Source organism: Mus caroli, chromosome 12 (genome assembly GCF_900094665.2).
Source record: "Mus caroli chromosome 12, CAROLI_EIJ_v1.1, whole genome shotgun sequence".
Lineage (NCBI taxonomy): Eukaryota > Metazoa > Chordata > Mammalia > Rodentia > Muridae > Mus > Mus caroli.
The window spans coordinates 105,980,707-106,000,357 of NC_034581.1; the positions used below are offsets into that span (position 1 = coordinate 105,980,707).

Below are 19,651 nucleotides of genomic sequence, written 5' to 3' on the forward strand. Positions count from 1 at the left end.
ATCAGGCTCATGATAGGCAGTCAGATGAAATAAAATAAATTTATCTATGTTTTTAAAAGATGTAAATTCAAACTTGGAAGGCATTTTTTTTTTAATCTAGTGGGGAATGCTAGCTAGGGATGAGGTAGAAGAGAGCCCTTAAATTGTCTAAACTGAGATTCCCCACCAGCCCTGGCTCAGCAGGCTGTCTCTTAGTAGAGCTTCTCTTCTGGAAAGTAGGAGTTAGGACTGAAGGCTCCTGTTCCCCTTCCCGGATATAAGTGCCCCATTTCACAGCAGAAATTGCAAACCGGTACCCACCAGTTAGACGCTGCCCACCTTGTTTGGTCTGTGGATTTTTAATCTGAGGGTTTATCTTCAGTACCTGAGTGTGATGTTTTATTTGGTTAGATGTTTTTAGAGTCACTACATAGCTCAGCTAGTCCTGGACCCTCCTGTGCCAGCCTCCATGCACTGAGGTTACTGGTATATGCTGCCTTGCCCTGGCAAGTGTAACGCCTTTATGTCCGACCTCCAGCTTGCTGCGTCCTGACATGCTTACTCTTACACCCACTCTCTCTGTCTCTGACACCACCTGCCCAGACCTGGAAGGACTTGAGTTTACAGCATCTGCCCTCTAAGAAGTTGCTGCTCTCCATCTGATGGAAGCCAGTTAGCAGCAGCAAGGCTCTGATGGTCCACTTTATCTTGCAATGAACTAGCTGACGGTGATGGCAGGGATCCTCGGCCCCTCAAGAGCCATCTTGCCAGGAAGCTGATCTAGAGATGTTTTCTGAGTGATCACTGACTGATGGATGAAGTGGAAACTTCTGGTTTCTTTGGAAAGTCAATTTTGTCAAATGATGTTTTGCTGGGGCACATAGGTGAAAGGATGTCTTGCTAAAGCAGACATAGATGTTTTGCTATAGCAGACACGTGAAAGGACATGGTGTTCAGACCCCACAGACGACGGGAGCTGGAACACTGGTTTGCTTTGCCTTGTCACTCTTCACTAATGACACTCACGTATTGGTTCACCTTACATTGCATTGCTGAGCTTGTCGTGATGCCTTAGAGAGGAACTCACCAAAGAACTTCTTGCGAGGTTCCTGCAACTTCTTGCTGCTTCTGTGGCCTCAGGCAGGCTGGTGAGCCTTGTGGTTTCTTCTGGATTGAGCTGCCCTTGCTGGTTTATGTTTGGTGACTGCGGAGTAGAGACTGGGCTACACCTACGGGTTTGTGTGTGGTGTCTGCTGAGAGCACTGGGCTGCAGCTGCTGTATTTCGTGTTGCTACTGTGCTGAACTGCTGACAACCTGACAACAAAGATTGGACTTGCCCTCAAAGAACTATTTCTAAAAAGGTCTACTTCCCCTGTGTCCTAATAACTTTTCTCTTCCACTACCTCTGGTGGGTGGTGGCCTAGAGGAGAGGTTGAACCCTATTAAAGTAGGTTGAGAAAAATGTATGCCTGCAGAAGAGTGCCTTCTCACAGTCAGTCATGCACATCTGACCCCGATGGCCAAGGCACACGATGTTTCTCAGCTTTGTACTTCTCAGTAATAAAGGCCATTATTTCTTTGGGCTGTTCTCATTATGAAATAGTTTGCCCACATGCAGTTCCTGACATATTATGCAATGAGCAGGTTAGGAGGCCACTAACCAAGCCCTTCCTCTAGTAGCCAAACTCAGGCTAAGAAAAGAAGGCCAGTTTTACTTGGTTACTGTAGAAAGCAAGGGAGTGTTTGTGAGGTAACCACAGGATGCAGTAAGACCTCTCTGAGCCTCTTTCAGCCTCACTGGAGCCTTGCTGGAGACCGATGATGCCTCAGCCACTTTCTGTCGTTGTAATGAACACCAAGGCCAGAAGCAACTTAAGTTCCGAGAGGCCAGATGTTCCTGAGAATGACAAGGAAGGTGTGGCAGTTGGGGACAGGAGGCTGAGAGATCGTATCTCACACATATATATCGGAAGCAGAGTGACCACCGGATAGTGGGGCTCACCTCCCGTGAGCAAGACTCTACCACCTAAGGCTTCCATGACCTCCCTCAAACACCACCACCAATGTGGAGGTGATACTAAGTGCTGAGATTCTTAAGCATTTGGGAGACATGTCTCATCTATACCACTACAACTGATCTTAATTCACTTGTATTTTACTTGTGTTGCTGAGTAAATTTACTGGCATTATTTTAGATTTATTTGTTTTACTCTGTGTGTAAATGTCTTGCCTGTGTGCAGGTATGGGCATCATGTGCATGCCCATTTAATCCCCTTGAACTGGGTGGGATTACAATAGATGGTTGTGAGCCACCAAGTAGGTGCTGGGAATTGAACTCTGGTCCTTTACAAGAGTAACAAGTAATTTTAACCACCGAGCCATCTCTCTGGACCAAATTTCATGGCTTTAAAAACAAGTTTTGAGGGGCTAAAAAGATGGCTCAAGAGTTAAGAGCACTAGCTGCTCTTCCAAAGGTCCTGAGCTCAACTGCAGCAACCACATGGTGACTTACAAAGATCTACAAAAGGATCTGATGCGCTCCTCTGCCATGCAGGCACTCATGCAAATAGAGCACTCATTTACACATACATACATGCATAGATACATACATACATACATACTTTTAAAAAAATTGAGGTGTACATAGTGCATACCTTTAATCCCAGCATTTAGGAGGCAGAGGCAGGCAGAGATCTGTGAGTTCAAGGATAACCTGGTCTACAAAGCAATTTCCAGAACAGCCAGAGCTACACAGAGCAATCCTGTCTTGGAAAACCAAAAAAAGGGAGATGGAGAGATGGCTCAGAGGTTAAGAGCACTGACTACTCTCCCAGAGGTCCTGAGTTCAATTTCCAGCAACCACGTGGTGACTCACAGCCATCTGTAATGGGACCTGATGCCCTCTTCTGGTGTGTCTGAAGAGAGCAAGAGTGTACTTACATACATTAAATAAGTAAATAAATCTAAAAAGAAAAAAAAAAGAAAAACAAAAACAAAAAGAAAAGTTTTTTGAGTATTATCATTGGCATGTGCTGGCTAACAACAACGTGGCTCCTCACAATCACAGAGCTAAGTCAGAGCTTTTTTGCTGTTCGTTAAAAAACAGTTATTTAATCTGAAAAAAAAAATACAAGACAGAAAGCAAATTTTGTTCAAACAATCGTTACACTGTACATGTGTGAACTATGGGAAGATGAGCTTCACCTCCCATCCTGTGCAGATGTGGCTACAGTCACCCTGGCTACTGTAGCGAAGCTGTGACAGGGTCTTTGATGGCGATAAGTAGAGATGTAGATGCATAACACCCACCTGTACTTATCACCGTTTGCCTTGTTAGTGCGGCCATGCAGCAAGCACCACCTTCCTTCCCAGAACCATTTTTCATCTTGTAAACCAACGCTCTGAGACAGTAAAGGACAGTCGTGCCCTGTATACTGCACAAGTTTGCTGTTTTAGGAGTCTCGTCTCAACAAGACGGGTTTTTAGTTTTTCAAGACAGATTTCTCTGTGTCCTTTCATAATCCCTTACTTCTTGGCATGACGGGTGAGCTTCGGAGATAACCTGCGAAGGAGACACAGCCTGTCACGGCTTTACAATCAACTGAGATTTTAAGGCAGCAAAGCATGTGTTAAAAATAGTTATGATGGATCACCAAGGTGGCTCGGTGGGTAAAGACGCCTGCCACCAGGTCTGGTGACCTAAGTTCCGTTCCTGGGACATACATGGTGGAAGGAGAGAACAGACTTTCAGAAGTTGTCCTCTGACCTCCATACATGCACCGTAGCACACAGGCACCCACACACGTACAATTAGTAAACACTAAAAAGAAAATTGTAAAAGGCCTGACTCTGTATGTTAACTGAAAAATAATAATACATGAACAACTGAGAAAAAAAACCATGGACTTTGTAAAACCCTGGCAAAAGAGACAAAACGCCCAGTAAACAAGCAGCCTCCTGAACTGACCCAGAGAACTACTCTGAGCACCTCAAGCTCCACTCACCCTTTAATAGCACAGAAAGTCACACTGGGAGAGCTGGACGTGGGAGCTCACCTAATTTAAGAAAACTCAAAGTGAACCCACTCTTTCCTTAAGAATTCTGCAGTCCCATCTGGTACTTGCTATATTTACTCAGAACTGTACCAAAAACTAAAGGCTATTTAGAGCATGTTGTTAGAGCTTCTGAAAGGTCCTTCCATCACTAGAGACTATCACAGGCACACAGAAACTGGCTCTGAGAGGACGTTTACAAGCAGCACCCCTGGCCAGGCCGAAAGTCAGCTATGGCTTGTGCACCTTCAGCTTGACCCTGGGAGGCTGCAGCGCCCAGAAGAGACTGCTCTACCTCATAGGGTGCTTGGAGATGAGCTTCAGGCCCCGCACCAGACTGGAGGGTGGCTCCCTGCTGTCACTACCACTGTGGACAAGCGTGATGGGAGAGGATGCAATTTGCCAAGTTTCACCTTCAGACTCAGCCACCTGCTTTGTTCACACTAAGTGATCTTTGTCAAACTTCATAACATCTCTGTGCTTCAGTTTCCTTATCTGCAAAGAGTTTTAACAAGAGAATCTATACCAGCCGGGCGAGGTGGCGCACGCCTTTAATCCCAGCACTAGGGGGCGGTGGGAGTGGGCAGAGGCAGGCGGATTTCTAGGAGGACTGTTGCAGGGAGTATATGAGGTAACATACAAAGCACTGAGCTTACCAGACTTGTCACGAAAGCTTGACAAGTCTGAGCTGTCCCCCGAGGCACTAGCCTCGGTTAGTTGTGTTTTTCACTTGATCTAAACAAAATACAGGGCATCCTTGCTGGGGAAGCCTTTGCCCCCGTTATTCTTTATGCCCCCGGCATTCTTTAGGATGGCGAGGTACAGACAGGCTCACTCAGAGGGAATACCATGTGAAGACACAGACGCACGAGGACACACAAACCGCGTGACAGCCTAAGTGCAGATCACAGCTGGTTTTTTGATAATTTAATCTCTTTTTTTTAAAAAAACAGTCTTGCTTTGTAGCACAGGCTAGACTTTCCTCCCTAGAGCTGGGATCATAAGATGTACCATCGCTGTCAAGATTAGAACTTTAGCTGTGTGAGGTGGTGTATGCCATTAACCCCAGCACTTGGGAAGCAGAGGTAAGTGGTTCTCTGTGAGTTCCAGGCCAGCCAGGGCTACATAGTGAAACTCTATCTTAAATAATAATAATAATAATAATAATAGAGCTTGCATAGGTCCACAAGATGGCACTTGTCACCAAACCTAAAAACCCGAGTTTGATTCCCAGGATCCCCATAGTAGGAGAGAAATAACTCTCTCAAGTTGTCCTCTGGCTTCCACTTGATGCTGTGTGTGTGTGTGTGTGTGCGCGCGCGTGTGTGTGTGCATGTAATAAGTAAATAAATAAAATATAATTTGGAAAAAAAGAGCTTTGTAAATATAAGCAAGGGACTCCAAAAATTGCCAGCGTCTACTGGAAGCAGGGTAGACATCCCAACCTTGCGATCTAGGACCGACTTCCCAGCATCTACTGGAAGCAGGGTAGACATCCCAACCTTGCGATCTAGGGCCGACTTCCCACTTATTTAAGGTAGCTCCAGCCTGAGAAAGTCCACTTCTGATGCTTTAATTCCAGCACCACGTGGTGCCTTCTTACCTGTGATGCTTAATCTCACCTGCCAACGTGATGATGAGATGCAGAATCCCATGGGAAACGCCTCTGGGCAAGCATCTTCACTAGGTCAATACCAGGAGAAGCCCCGCCCACTGCAGACTGACCACGCGATGATGAGACGCAGAATCCCTTGGGAAACAAGCCTCTGGCCAATCATCTTCACTAGGTTAATAGGATGAGAAGCCCCGCCCACTGCAGACTTACCACGTGATGATGAGATGCAGAATCCCATGGGAAACATGCCTCTCGGCAAGTATCTTCACTAGGTCAATACGAGGAGAAGCCCCGCCCACTTCAGGCTCCTGTGATCCTGTCCACTCTAGAGATAAACTGTACCCTGAACCTCGAGCCAAAGCAAACCCTTCCTCCCTTAAATTGCTTCTGTCAGGAGATTTTCTCACAGCAACAGGAAAGGAAATAAACGCGGTGCTCCAGTCTCTCTGGTTTCCTGTTCGGAAGTGTGATCTGCTAATCCCAGTATGTATATGTATGCGATCTCTTATACATGTTGCCTTCATGACGCTGAACTGGGGGGACCACTGGTATTTTCAGTTTCCAACACCACACGATAAATAGATCTCTTAACCCAAAAAAAAAAAAAAAAAAAAAAGAAAAAAAAAAAAGAAGAAGAAAAGAAAGAAAGAAAGAAAGAAAGAAGAAAAGCTAGCCTGCTTTAGCTATTTCTTTATAGTAAGAATATAGTATACTATTTCACAGACTAAAATAGTATGTAGAATGTTCAAATTCTCTAAGGCTGGAACATAGAGGACATGTAAGTGTATGAACAGAATGAATAAAGATAAACAAAGGTAAAGTAAGCAACAGCGAATGATGAGACAGGTGTGGGCCAGGATGCACACCTGCACGGGGACAGTGGTGCTCCTGGCATGAACACTCAGAGCCACAGCTAGGGCTCTCTCTGACCATCTGGTTAAGACAAGACTACACAGCCGGGCAGTGGTGGCCCACGCCTTTAATCCCAGCACTCGGGAGGCAGGGGCAGGTGGATTTCTGAGTTCAAGGCCAGCCTGGTCTACAAAGTGAGTTCCAGGACAGCCAGGGCTACACAGAGAAACCCTGTCTCGAAACCCACCCCCCCAAAAAAAAGAAAAAAAAAAGACAAGACTACACATGTTGTTTTATAAGAATGTCCATTGTGCTGAGGGTTCAAATTTTCCAAGTGCCAGAGATCTAGATATATAGATAAATTCCCCCATTTTTCTTTTTTATTTTATGTGTATTGGTGCTTTTGCCTGTATGTAATTGTACCACATGCTTGCCTCTAGAGTAGTGGTTCTCAACTCTCCTAACACTATGACCCTTTAATACAGTTCCTCATGACTCCCAAACAAAAAATTATTTTTGTTGCTACTTTCTAACTGTAATTTTGCTAGTTATGCTTTGTAAATATTTTTGGAGATAGAGATTTGCCAAAGGGATCATGACCCCCAGGTTGAGAAGCACTGCCTCGGAGGCTGGAAGAGGCATCCGATGCCCTGGAATAGTTGTGAGCCACTGTGTAGTTGCTAGAAACCAAACCCAGGACCTTGCAAGAACAATACATACTCTAAACCACTAAGTCATCTCTCTAGCCCCAAACCTCCTAATCTTTAAATGTTAGCCTCCCCCACCCCACCCCCGAACCTCTCATGTCTGTGTGTATTGCTGGACAGGATGCACAGTGGCTGATGGGTGACAATCAGTGGTACCCTCACAGGATATGCATCCTCACAGGTCTGTAGCAGACTGTAAGGCACTAGGCACCCAGTCTCCCCTCCCAGGACTGCACCCAGATCCTGTCTTCCCTCTTGTCTGTCTCAAACAGAACATCAGAACAATCAAATCAGGAGTAAGGGAAGAGAAACAGTGCCAGGACTTGGACACACCAAGGAGGTCAGCCTGTCCCTAATCGTGGGAAGAACCGGGAAGCGAGTGGGCAGCAGAACACTGCAGTCCTGCACAGGTGTGTGTTAAGCACACCGTGAGCCAGCGAAGGGAGAATGTGCACACGGACCTCACCGGGCATGGTGACCAGAGCACCTCAGGGTCACGCTAATCCTAACAAACATAGGCCAATTCCACACCGCACTACTGGTCCTGGGGCTTGCTTATACAGCATCCTGAGTCACAGGCTTGCCTCTTCACTTCCTTCCCTTTGCACATTGCCCTGAGCAGGTACCTGGAAACAAAGGTCTTAAGTCTGTAGTCTTTGGGGTCCAAAGCTAAAGGCCACGGAGCTTCATGCAGAGTGTGGTCCTGGGCCGCATGACACCTGCAGCCTCTGGGAGATTGCCAGAGATCTCAGTTTCCATCCTGCCTAGGATCTGCAAGGCCCAATTCGTTGATTTAAAAATATTTTTAATTATATTTGTTTAGTAGTATGTGTGGGCATGTGCACGCTGCAATGCGCTTGTAAGGGATGCACTACAGATGATAGATCGAGCCATTCAGTTCTCTCCTTCAAATATTTGGGTACTGGAAAGGAACTGGGTTGCAGGAAGCCCAAGATGCTTTGCCACTGAGCCATCTTGCTAGCTCCCAATCTGTGGTGTGATAAGCTTCTGTCCTGAGAAAAACCAAGTTCTACAAAGGCAAATAGGAGAGCTTTCTTTTAAGAAATAAGTGAGCTGGGCGTGGTGGCGCATGCCTTTAAACCCAGCACTTGGGAGGCAGAGGCAGGCAGATTTCTGAGTTCGAGGCCAGCCTGGTCTACAGAGTGAGTTTCAAGACAGCCAGGACTATACAGAGAAACTCTGTCTCAGAAAGAAAGAAAGAAAGAAAGAAAGAAAGAAAGAAAGAAAGAAGAGAAGAGAAGAGAAGAGAAGAGAAGAGAAGAGAAGAGAAGAGAAGAGAAGAGAAGAGAAGAGAAGAGATGCAGTGATAAACGGGGCTCTATGCAAGCCTGAGGTCCAGAGTTTGGTCCCAGGCACCCACATAAAAAGCCTGTATGTGTATGTGCCTGTAGCCCAGCATTAGAGGGCAGAGATGAGCAGATACTGAGAGCTGGTCAGCCTGGCAGGAACAGGTAAGATTCCAGCTCAGTAAGAGACTTCCTCTCAATAGGGCAGTGGTGAGACACACCTTTTTTTAATCCCGGCACTAGAAAGGCAGAACCTGGTCAATCTCTGTACATTCAAGGCCAGCCTGGTCTACAGAGTTCTAGGATGGCCAGGGCTACACAGACAAACCCTGTCTCAATGCCATTCCCCAAAAGAAAAAGACAGAAAGAGACAGAAAGAGACTTCCTCTCAGGACCTCTTTACTCTCAAGAGTAAAGAGTGATAAAGACATTAAAGGCGTGGTGGCGCACGCCTTTAATCCCAGCACTTGGGAGGCAGAGGCAGGAGGATTTCGGAGTTCGAGGCCAGCCTGGTCTACAAAGTGAGTTCCAGGACAGCCAGGGCTACACAGAGAAACCCTGTCTCTGAAAAAATAAAAAATAAAATAAAATAAAATAAAAAAGACATTCATCTTCAACTTCTGGCCTCTCCATAGACCTACACATTCACATGCAAAGAACACACACACACCCACACACCCCCACACACACCCACACACACCCACACACCCACACACCCACACACACTATGCAGGGGTGGGGTGGGGTGGGAGCGGGGAGATAGATGATCCCAGAAGCCAGACATACACTTTGGTACTTAGTATCAGATGGAGATGACCCCAGACCCCAGGTAGCCCTAAGTGCAAAAATCTATCCAGACACATTCCCAGGGGGTGTAGCCTGATACTCCAGTGACAGGGACCTACTTCCCATGTATCATTAGGGATCAGAGGTCACCCATTGGCCAACAGTGCCTTCATCTGGGTGGGCAAATCACCACACTCCTAGCTTATTAGAAACGATAGGAGTGAATGAGTACGCTACTCTCTTAGACGCTTGCAGGTGGCTGCCAGACCCAGAATAGAGTAGTAATCCCAGGGTCTCAGGCAGGCAGAACAAACATTGTGCAACACCTCCACAAACCAAGCATTCTGTGGCCACTAGCAGTGGGGATTAAGTGAGTGTGGGGATTAAGTCCAGGGACCGTGCACCTGCAGCAGTACCTGGCCTAGTGTGCAGCAACTACCAAGCCAGGAACCTTTGAGACAGCCAATGCAAGAGCAGAGGCAAGGTTCTCACTCCTGAAGTCCCAGCATCCGTGTGGGAGAGAAGATGTGGGCTGACTCACACGATTCTGCACTTCTTCCTCTTTCCAGGAATGGCAGACAAGGCTCCGCTGCAGTCAGAGCACGGCTTTGGAGGAGGAGGGTACCACTTCACCTGGATGCTCATCTTTCCCCAGACACTCCTGCTTCCTGCTCTAGGCCTCCACAAAACCAGATTATCTTGTTCTTCTCAAAAGCAAGGTCCCTGACCTCAAACTGTGAGGACTGAAAAGTGGAAGGGACCAGTGAACAGAACAGAACCTTCCGTGAAATGAGGTGCAACCCAGAGGTTGTGGGATGGGGGAGGGTGGACTAAACAGGTCATAAAGCAGGAGACAGCCTGCTAGGGTGACGGTTTTCAACCTGTGGGCTGTGACCTCTCTGCGGCTCACATCAGATATTTAAATTACAATTCGTAACAGTAGCAGAATTACACTCAAGAAGGAACAGTTTTATGGTTGGGGTCATCACGTTATGAGGAACTGGATTACAGGGTCGAATCATTAGGAAGGTTGAGAGACACTCACTGTGCTACAGGGTCAGAAACAAGCTTCAGTGGGGTGTTTGCCAATCAAGCACACACACACAAATACATGAAATGAAAAGCAAATTTGCATACTAAGGGAATGGATATGCTTGTCTACTTTTGCATAAGGAACTAAATTTCAGCTAAATATTTGATGTTGTAGGACATAGAGCATCATCAACATTTATTTGGATGAACAATATTTTGATTTGATAACCATAATTGCTAAGAATGCTATTTTAGCCAGGTGGTGGTGGCACATGCCTTTAATCCCAGCACTTGGGAGGCAGAGGCAGGCAGATTTCTGATTTCGGGGCTAGCCTGGTCTACAAATGAGTTCCAGGACAGCCAGAGCTGTACAGAGAAACCCTGTCTCGAAAAACCAAAAAAAAAACAAGAAAGAAAAAAAGAAAAGAAAAAAGAATGCTATTTTACATATATTTGTAATACAAAATAGCAGAAATACATTTACAAGAATTTTAAAAATTGGAAATTGTGTCCTAATCCCAAGCCCATATTCACTAAGCAGTTTTGTTTTGTTTTTTGGATTTGGGGGGGGGGGAGCCGGGAAGGGGAGTTTCGAGACAGGGTTTCTCTGTGTAGCCCTAGCTGTCCTGGAATGAGATCTGTAGACCTCAAACTCAGAGATCTGCCTGCCTCTACCTCCTGACTGCTGGGATTAAAGGTGTGGGCCGCCACCTCATTATACAGTGCTTTATGAAACATAAGCAACTCAATCAGGTTTTGGGATTGTTTTGTTTTGTTTGAGACAAGGTTTCTCTGTGTAGCCCTGGGTGCCCTGGAACTTGTTCTGTTGACCAGGCTGGCCTTGAACTCACAGAGCTCTGTCTGCCTTCCCCTACCACACTCACCCAGTGGTGAAATTACCACACCCAGCCTCTCTCCTACCATGTGAGCCCTCGGGGTCAAACTTCGGTCATTAGTCTTTGCCGGAAGCACCTTTACCTAGTAAGCTCCCTAGCTCCCAGATAGCAGTTAAAACATAAAGCAAGCAAGCATTCTAGACAAGTGTGGTTGTGTACACATTTAATCCTAGCACTCAGAAATCAAAGTGGTAGTCAAGTCTCTATGAGAGCCAGACTAGCCTGCTAGTCAGTTCCAGAAGGAGCAGGACTTTATACACTAGTTTGACACATGATGGAGACCAGCGTTCCTCTGCCAGAATGAAGCCATTGTTCCCAGAGCAGTAACTTTGTATTTACAGTGAAAACACTGCCCTTCATAACTCACCATGTCCTCTAATCTGAGCAGAGGTGACTTGTGTTGACATTGCATGGTGCGTCGGCATATGCAAGGCACTCTGCACATGTCACATGCTCAGAGCCTTGGTGGCAGTGTAGCCAGATACTGGCAGCATGGGCAATGCTATACCAACACTTCAAAGTCACTCTACATTTGATTTTGAATTCACTTTTGGTCATTTAGGGATCAATGCCTTTCACTGTTGCCATAGTTTTTATGCTGTTACGCAATCCCATACGGTTGCAACCTGCAGTCTAAGAAGCTGTGATTTAGGGTACCAGCCCTCAAGGCAGTCAAGGCTTCTGCACTTACCAGATAACGCTCACTCCCTTCTGGCATCTCTGACAACCTTGTCTTCTCTGTGCGCACTTAGGTATAGGCTGGTGTGCCAGAAGAAAACATGCTCGTGTCCTCTAGCTCCTCCTCAAGCACAAGCCAGTGATTGAAGTGACTGTGTGCAGCCTTAAAAGCTGAGACCCAGATGTCATCAAGGGTGTGGAGCAGCTGACCCACCAGGGGGCTCCTCAACGTGGATCTACCTAAGTGCCCACAATGTCTGACTGCCCAGAAACACATACTTCTAGTTCAGGAAGAGTTGGATTTAAAACTTAGGGGACCAATTCAAACGAAAGAGACTCAGAGACACCAATGTCTAAGCAACCAGCCAGTCAATGTCCTCATTTACCTCTACAGCAGCTATTCATGTCAGCTATCCAGGGCCAAAATGCACAGCCCATGGACAAGGATTTCATGAGCACCAAGTGTCCATCGCTTAACAAACACTAAGTACCTGGCTGACGGAAATAACATCCAAATGAGGTGGGGACGGAAATAGCAAGGGAAATGATGCAATAAGCTTGGTGTCACACAAGCTTGCGTTCAGAAGCTGCCTACAGGATATTAAAGGGCTGTCGTCACCCGTAAAGCACAGGTCTAACAACACCCCTTACCAGACTATTAGTCACCAACACAGACTGCCCACTTAGACTCCTCTGTTTACTAGGGAGGGCTATGCCATACGCTGACCCAGAAAAGCTCTGAGAGCCAAGAGAATTGGGCACACATGCTAGTTCTGTAAGTTATAGAGGATGACCTCGGAAAAGCAGCTTCATCCCCCGCACCCTCGACTCCTCAGGCTTCAGTTTGTAAAATGGGTGGAAAATGTCCTCAGTATTCAAGGTCTTATTAAAGTTGTAGGGTATTAGAATTTGATAAATGGCGTGATTACGAGTACTTCTTAATGTAAATAAATAAAATTAATTTAAAATTTTTTACAAAGCACTTAGCTGGGTGTGCTAGTACCTGTCTGTAAGTCCCTACTAGGGAGGTTGAGGCATGATGACAGCTATGAGTTTGGGGCCAGGTTGGGCTACATACTTAGAGGGCATCAAAGTGGTTCTTAGAAGTTGTCCATAATAACAGCACTAAAAATTAAAAGCAACACTAGCACAAGCTTTTATATTTTCATCTCGTTTGTGGCTGTCCTGGAACTCGTTATATAGGCTAGGCTAGCCTTTAACAGAGATCTGCCTGCCTCTGCCTCCGGAGTGCTAGGATTAAAGGTATCAGCACCCGTGGCTCCTACAAACTTTTAAAATGAAGTTAAACATCAGGCCATCGAACATACAGAAAAGACCACTTTGTATAGCGTTACCAAAAATACTTTTGTGAGACAAGCCTCTTACCTCGGACTGGTTTCACACCCTTTTCTGAGAGTTTCTAAAATATTGCCATTTGAGTTCAGCCAAGCAAAAACTCAATCTTTTCCAATACTGCCAAGTCATGATCCATGGCTCACAGAGGCACTGCCTGAGATCTTTCCGCTTTAACGAGGGGGAACCTGGATAAGCACAGAGCCGTAAAAATTGTAGAGCCATGGACTGTGAAATAAAAGCTACAGAAGAGACACAAATCTTTCAGTTCTGCATCTTGTCTTTATTCTCCCTCATGGGCATGGTCAATTAGCTTTACAGAGCTTCTAAGTCATGGGGAAATAACCTTGGATTTGGGCAAAACAAAATTGATCTTTCCATTTTAACCTTGTTACAAATTCGACTGGCGTAGAACAAAGGGCAGCCCCTCTTCCACAACACTGCTCTTTCTCCCCATCCAGGAAACCAGGCAGCTGCTAACTAAGCCAGGCTGCTGCTCTCAGAAGCCTTGGGAAAGTGGAACAGGTATTTCTTTATTATTAGTTGGACTCTGGGATGATTTCAACTCTCAGTCGAAACTTTTACCAAAAAAAAGAAGTTTTTTCTTTTTTTCTTTTAAATAATGGAAGAGTGTCTACGGAACGAAAAAGTCCGGGCTCCTCTTCCGAACAAAAATTGTCAGTAAATAAAACACTGGTGCCTCCTCGGGTGCACCTGCCGGGAGCCACAGTCACCAGCCTGGCCTTTACAGACCGGGCTGGGCAGGACGGGGTGGCCCTACGTGGCGGCTGAGCCGGGAGGCGGGGATGGTCAAACCCCGAGGCACAGCCGGACCTGACTGGGGTCGAGACCACCCTAAGATGCGCGGGGACCCAAGCGACACACAAAAAGGTTTCCATCGTGGGAAACCTCGGAGCCACAACCGCGGAGTCTCGGCTTGGCTCTCAGAGCTCAGGGAGAGGCACCATATGGAATGACAGGCACGGGCCAGGCAGCAGGAAGGGTGGTGGGAAAGAGGCAAGGGGAGCCGTAGTGTCCGGAGCCTCCTGGCGCGGTCCGGACGAGCAGTTAGGTCACGCGTGGCCCACAGAGATGCACCGTGGACATAGCCGGCTCGGCCCCGCCCCGAGAGAGGACTAGGCAGGCGCCATAGTGCCCGAACGCGTAAACTCAGAGCGAGCCGGGCTATCGCGAGACCGCGAAGGCCTCTGGGAAGGACGGAGTTGGGGGGGGGAAGGGAAGGGAAGGAAGCTGGAATAGGCAGGAGGCGGGCCGAGACCACGAGTGGAGCCCCAGGAAGTGGAGGGCGGAGAAGCGTGAGATCGACGTGCCTGCGAGCCAATAACAAGAGAAGTCGGGAGGGCCTGCGGCCAATAAGCGGTGGCTGCCTGGTGCAGGGGGCGGGCTCCGGGGCCGAGGGTAGCTTGAGCGCGGCGGCGGCGTTGTTCAGTCAGAGCGAGAACATTCCAGAGGTGAGTCCGCGGGGGGCGGTGGCCCGCGCCCCTGCCCTGCGCTCCCGCCCCTCCACCCCGCGGGCCGCCGGCGGGGGCAGGCGCCGCCCGCCGCTCACTGCCGTGTCCCCGCCAGGTCGCCAGGCTCGGCGCTGCTGGTGTGGACGCGGACGTCGCTGGGACAGTCCCTCCCGCTGCTCGGCGGCGGCACCTGCCCAGCCGCCCCTCCGCTCGCCGCCGGCCCCGCCGCTCCGGACCCGGTTTCCAGCGCCTCTTCCTCCCAGTCCCGGGCGAGCCGCGTTGGGTTTATGTCTTTATTTGACGAAAACGGTGAGTCGCGGGCGGCGGGCCATGGCGGCGGCAAGATGGCGGCGCGGCCGCGTGACCCGCCGCGCGTGTGGCGCAGTTTGGGGGGGCCGGGCCTTGCGGGAGCGCGCCCGCGCGCGCGCCGGGGCCGAGCTGACTCAGGCCCGGGGCGCGTTTGTGACTCAGGGAAGCCGCACCTCTGCCCCGCCGGCCGCCGGAAGGGGGAGGCCGGGCGACGGGCCGCGACTGTCGCGTAGCCATGGGGACGAGGGCGAAGGTCGGCCGTGCGCCGAGGGAGCGAGGGGAGGGAGCCCGGGCGCGGCTTCGGCCGCGGTCCTCGTGCTCCGACGGAGCCGATGGCTCCCGGCCTGGACGTGCCGCCCTGAAGCCCCCGGAGTCGCCGAAGCCACCCCTCGGCGGTTGGCAGGTCCCGCTCGACGTTTCCCGTTTTACCACGATGGCAGCCGGGGGAGGCGCCATTGGCGAAGTTGGTGGCCCCCGGGCCTGAAGTGAGGGAGAGAAAGGGCCCGGATCCCCTTTTCGGCAGTTACAACGCGGTCGCTCGGCCGGGGCAGCCCATGACTCGCCGGTGGCCTTTGATGTGACAAACTCCCGGCGGCTGAGGGAGCAGGGTTTGTGTTTCGTGTTGTCCTCCTCGTTTCGAGCGGTTTCCCTGCCAGTCACAACCCGTGTCAAAATGGTGGCCTCCTGGGTTCCTGGAGTTGTGCTTTGTTACCTGGGGATGTCAGCTGTTTTCTCACTAGGACTCGGGCTGTTAGAGCTCGGAGTGTTAGTTGTGTGAGGGACTCAGGGACGGGAAGTTTCCCGGGGAGGAGTGATGCTAAACCTGTAGGGTTGTTGTGTGTCTTCTCCTTTTCTCTTTCAGAGCTGTTGCGCAGCCATTGGTACCTGTATTGGGGAAACATAGCATACAAGCAAGAAGCTTACAGCCTCAGTGGCGAAAATTTTTTCATGTCAGAGACCGAGAACTCTTGCAGTCGTTTATGTCATCCCTTCTTCTCCAGACAGAAGATACCAAAAAGTTGCAATCAAAGATCTCTTCATCTTATTGATAAAGTCACTAATAAGCCAAAATGTCTGTCAACGTCAACCGCAGCGTGTCAGACCAGTTCTATCGCTACAAGATGCCCCGTTTGATTGCTAAGGTAATGCTGGTTTTTATTTTAGTAGCCTGTTGGTCCGCACACTCTTGATAGGTTTTGAAAGATTACATTTTACAGGGAAGACAGTGCAAAATTGAAATTCTTATTTCCTTTAGGTTGAGGGCAAAGGAAATGGAATCAAGACAGTTATAGTCAACATGGTTGACGTTGCAAAGGCGCTTAATCGGCCTCCAACGTGTAAGTAAAGCTTGGAGAAGCCTGAAAAGGTATATTATGGCTATAGTTTTTACAGTTTTTGAGCTATACATCTTTCTTCAATCATGTTAATTAGCAAGTTGGAACTGCGGACCTACTTGATTGGGTGTCATTAAGCCACCCTGGCTGTATTTCAGCTTCCCTGTAATTTTGACACGGTGAGTTTTTGTGTGATGTTCACGTGCAACCAGTGCTTTAGTTAACGATAATGGAATGTCTTGTCTTTATACAGATCCCACCAAATATTTTGGTTGTGAGCTGGGAGCACAGACCCAGTTTGATGTTAAGAATGACCGTTACATTGTCAATGGATCTCATGAGGCGAATAAGCTGCAAGACATGTTGGATGGATTCATTAAAAAATTTGTTCTCTGTCCTGAGTGTGAGAATCCTGAAACAGATCTGGTGAGTGCCTTTAAGGTTTTGTCAAGACTATCATGAAGAAAATTTGGGTTAAGCTAGTTAGTATTTTAGATGTCTTCTGGCACTTTTATAATGTAACAAACATTTCTATACACTTTTCCTCTTGGACTGTAGATGACACTTGTTTTTACTTTCCTTAATAGCATGTCAATCCAAAGAAGCAAACAATAGGTAATTCTTGTAAAGCCTGTGGGTACCGAGGCATGCTTGACACACATCATAAACTCTGTACATTCATTCTCAAAAACCCACCTGGTAAGTCTTTTTAATAAATTGACTAGTAGAATAAAAGAGGATTTTTTTGTTACTATATAAGTATACACTGAGCTCATAAGTGAATTTTATTGTTTGTGTATGCATGAGGTTTTTCAAGACAGAGTTTTTCTGTAGCTCTGGCTCTCCCAGACCTCTGAATCAGGCTGCCCTCTGCATCTTAAGGGATTAAAGGTATTCACCGCCATGCCTGGCTCTGGACTTTGTGACTTTGACTGTAAGGCATTGGAAAATGTCCTGTTTTATGTAGCAATAAGGGTGAAAAAATGGCTGCTAAACCAGATGTCTGTTGCGAAGAGTCAAGGCTTGTCTATTAAGCTACAGTGACTTTAAAGCATTGCAAGCAACACTCTGTGGCAGATGAACAAAACTGTCTGACACAATTTGAGCTTGCTATAGCAAGAAAGTCTAACCTATTCCGGTGTTCTCTTCCCCATGAGACAAGCCGTTATATAGGCTCTAACAAACTTTTTTGATGTTTCGAGACAGGGTTTCTCTGTGTAGCCCTGGCTGTCCTGGAACTCACTCTGTAGACCAGGCTGGCCTCGAATCAGAAATCCACCTGCCTCTGCCTCCCAAGTGCTGAGATTAAAGGCGTGCGCCACCACGCCTGGCTTCTAACAAATTTTTAATTGTTGAATTGATCGAGTTTTGGATGTGGTTTTGTTTAAATTTATGGGGCAAACTACCTGATACTAACCTTCTAATCTTCAGCCCCAACATTGTGTATCAGTACTACTTCACCTTATTTTATAACCTGTGAAGTGTAGTATATATTTGATCCCTGAATCCCTTCAGAATTCTTAGGGTGGTTTTTTTGTTTTTTTTTTTAAGATTTATTTATTATATGTAAGTACACTGTAGCTGTCTTCAGACACACCAGAAGAGGGCATCAGATCTCATTTCCAGTGGTTGTGAGCCACCATGTGATTGCTGGGATTTGAACTCTGAACCTTCGGAAGAACAGTCGGGTGCTCTTACCCACTGAGCCATCTCACCAGCCCGGGTGTTTTTTTTTTAAGACAGGGTTTTTCTATGTAATATCCCTGGCTGTCCTGGAACTCACTTTGTAGACCAAGCTGGCCTCAAACTCAGAAATAACTGCTGCTGCCTCCCAAGTGCTGGGATGAATTTAAGTGTATTTTTTTGTGTGGATGTTCTGTGTACATGTATATCTGCACCACATGCATGCAGTGCCCTGGTGGCCAGAGGGGAGGGCATTGGATCCCCTGGAACCAGAGTTGTGAACCACCATATGGTCGCTGAGAATCTGAACTAACAACTTCTGCAAGAATGAGTCCTTAGTTGCTAAGGACTTCTCCATCCAGAATTCTAAATGTCGTTTTGTTTTAATCATGTTGGCTTTTTCTTCAGAGAGAGAACTGTGATGGTGAGAGGGTGGGATTTAAGTCTGATAGTGATACAGAGGACTAAATTAACTCTTTATTTCCCTGTAGAGAACAGTGACATTGGTACAGGAAAGAAAGAAAAGGAAAAGAAAAATAGAAAGGGCAAGGACAAGGAAAATGGCTCTGTATCTACCAGTGAGACACCACCACCTCCACCACCAAATGAAATTAGTCCTCCACATGCTGTGGTGAGTATAGTGCTATTAAAATAAAGTAAAAAATACTTTTTTTTAACTTAATATACAACACTTAATTAAAACAGTGTGCTATTTATTGGTTGGTGGTGGGTTGAGTTGAACTAAACTGGCTATATTTTTAGAATCCATTTTCCCTGTTTAGCCTTTTGATTTGTTTTTGTTTGCACTAATGTGAAAGATAACATTTTGTGAGTTTTTGACATGGTCTGTGGGCAGAGGTGCTTGATTCTGTCAATGTGACTAGTTCCTGTATCTAATGATCTTGGCTTTTGTGTAAACAGGAAGAAGAGGAAGATGATGATTGGGGGGAGGATACAACTGAGGAAGCTCAAAGGCGCAGNATGGATGAAATCAGTGACCATGCAAAAGGTCTGACACTTAGTGATGATTTGGAAAGAACTGTAGAAGAACGTGTTAACATCCTGTTTGATTTTGTTAAGGTAAATTTGTATAGTTAACTTTTTCTCTGGTATCTTTGAATTTATTTTTTGGGTGTCTTTTGTTTTCAGTCAGGGTCTCTAGCCCTCCAGTAAACCAGGCTAGCCTCAAGCTCACGAAGACCCCAATTTGCTGAGATTAAAAGGCATGTGTCACCACACCCTACCATTCTTTGAATATTAATAGAAGGCTTGTGTTTACTTCCTTGCTTACTCAAGAAATGTATTGGAAGATGTACAGTGGGTGTTGAACTGTCTCTGGCAAGTGATAAATTGGGTAGAAATCCTAGAGGAGGGGGACAGCTCTCAAGCATAGCAAAATATGGCTATATTTTATTGAAATTCTTTTTTTCCAGAAAAAGAAAGAAGAGGGCATTATTGATTCATCTGATAAAGAAATTGTGGCTGAGGCAGAAAGGCTGGATGTAAAAGCCATGGGTCCTCTTGTTTTGACAGAAGTTCTCTTTGATGAGAAGATAAGAGAGCAAATCAAGAAATACAGGCGCCATTTTCTAAGA

The 19,651-nt window shown here is 47.0% G+C and overlaps 1 protein-coding gene and 1 non-coding gene across 2 annotated transcripts in view; both read left to right on the forward strand.

Moving 5' to 3' along the window:
* Window positions 1-14,602: 14,602 nt before the first annotated feature.
* Eif5 (eukaryotic translation initiation factor 5) overlaps window positions 14,603-19,651 on the forward strand; it is a 6,752-nt gene continuing 1,703 nt past the window's right edge. The window contains exons 1-9 of the mRNA XM_029484404.1: window positions 14,603-14,730; window positions 14,846-15,039; window positions 15,902-16,181; window positions 16,295-16,376; window positions 16,627-16,799; window positions 16,961-17,072; window positions 18,548-18,687; window positions 18,978-19,136; window positions 19,490-19,645. Coding sequence (XP_029340264.1) covers window positions 16,110-16,181; window positions 16,295-16,376; window positions 16,627-16,799; window positions 16,961-17,072; window positions 18,548-18,687; window positions 18,978-19,136; window positions 19,490-19,645 — 894 coding nt within the window. The 5' untranslated portion in view covers window positions 14,603-14,730; window positions 14,846-15,039; window positions 15,902-16,109. The remainder of the gene's footprint in view (window positions 14,731-14,845; window positions 15,040-15,901; window positions 16,182-16,294; window positions 16,377-16,626; window positions 16,800-16,960; window positions 17,073-18,547; window positions 18,688-18,977; window positions 19,137-19,489; window positions 19,646-19,651) is intronic.
* Window positions 17,432-17,557, forward strand: LOC115032837. Its single transcript, XR_003838497.1, has one exon. It is a non-coding gene; the product is annotated as a small nucleolar RNA SNORA28 (small nucleolar RNA).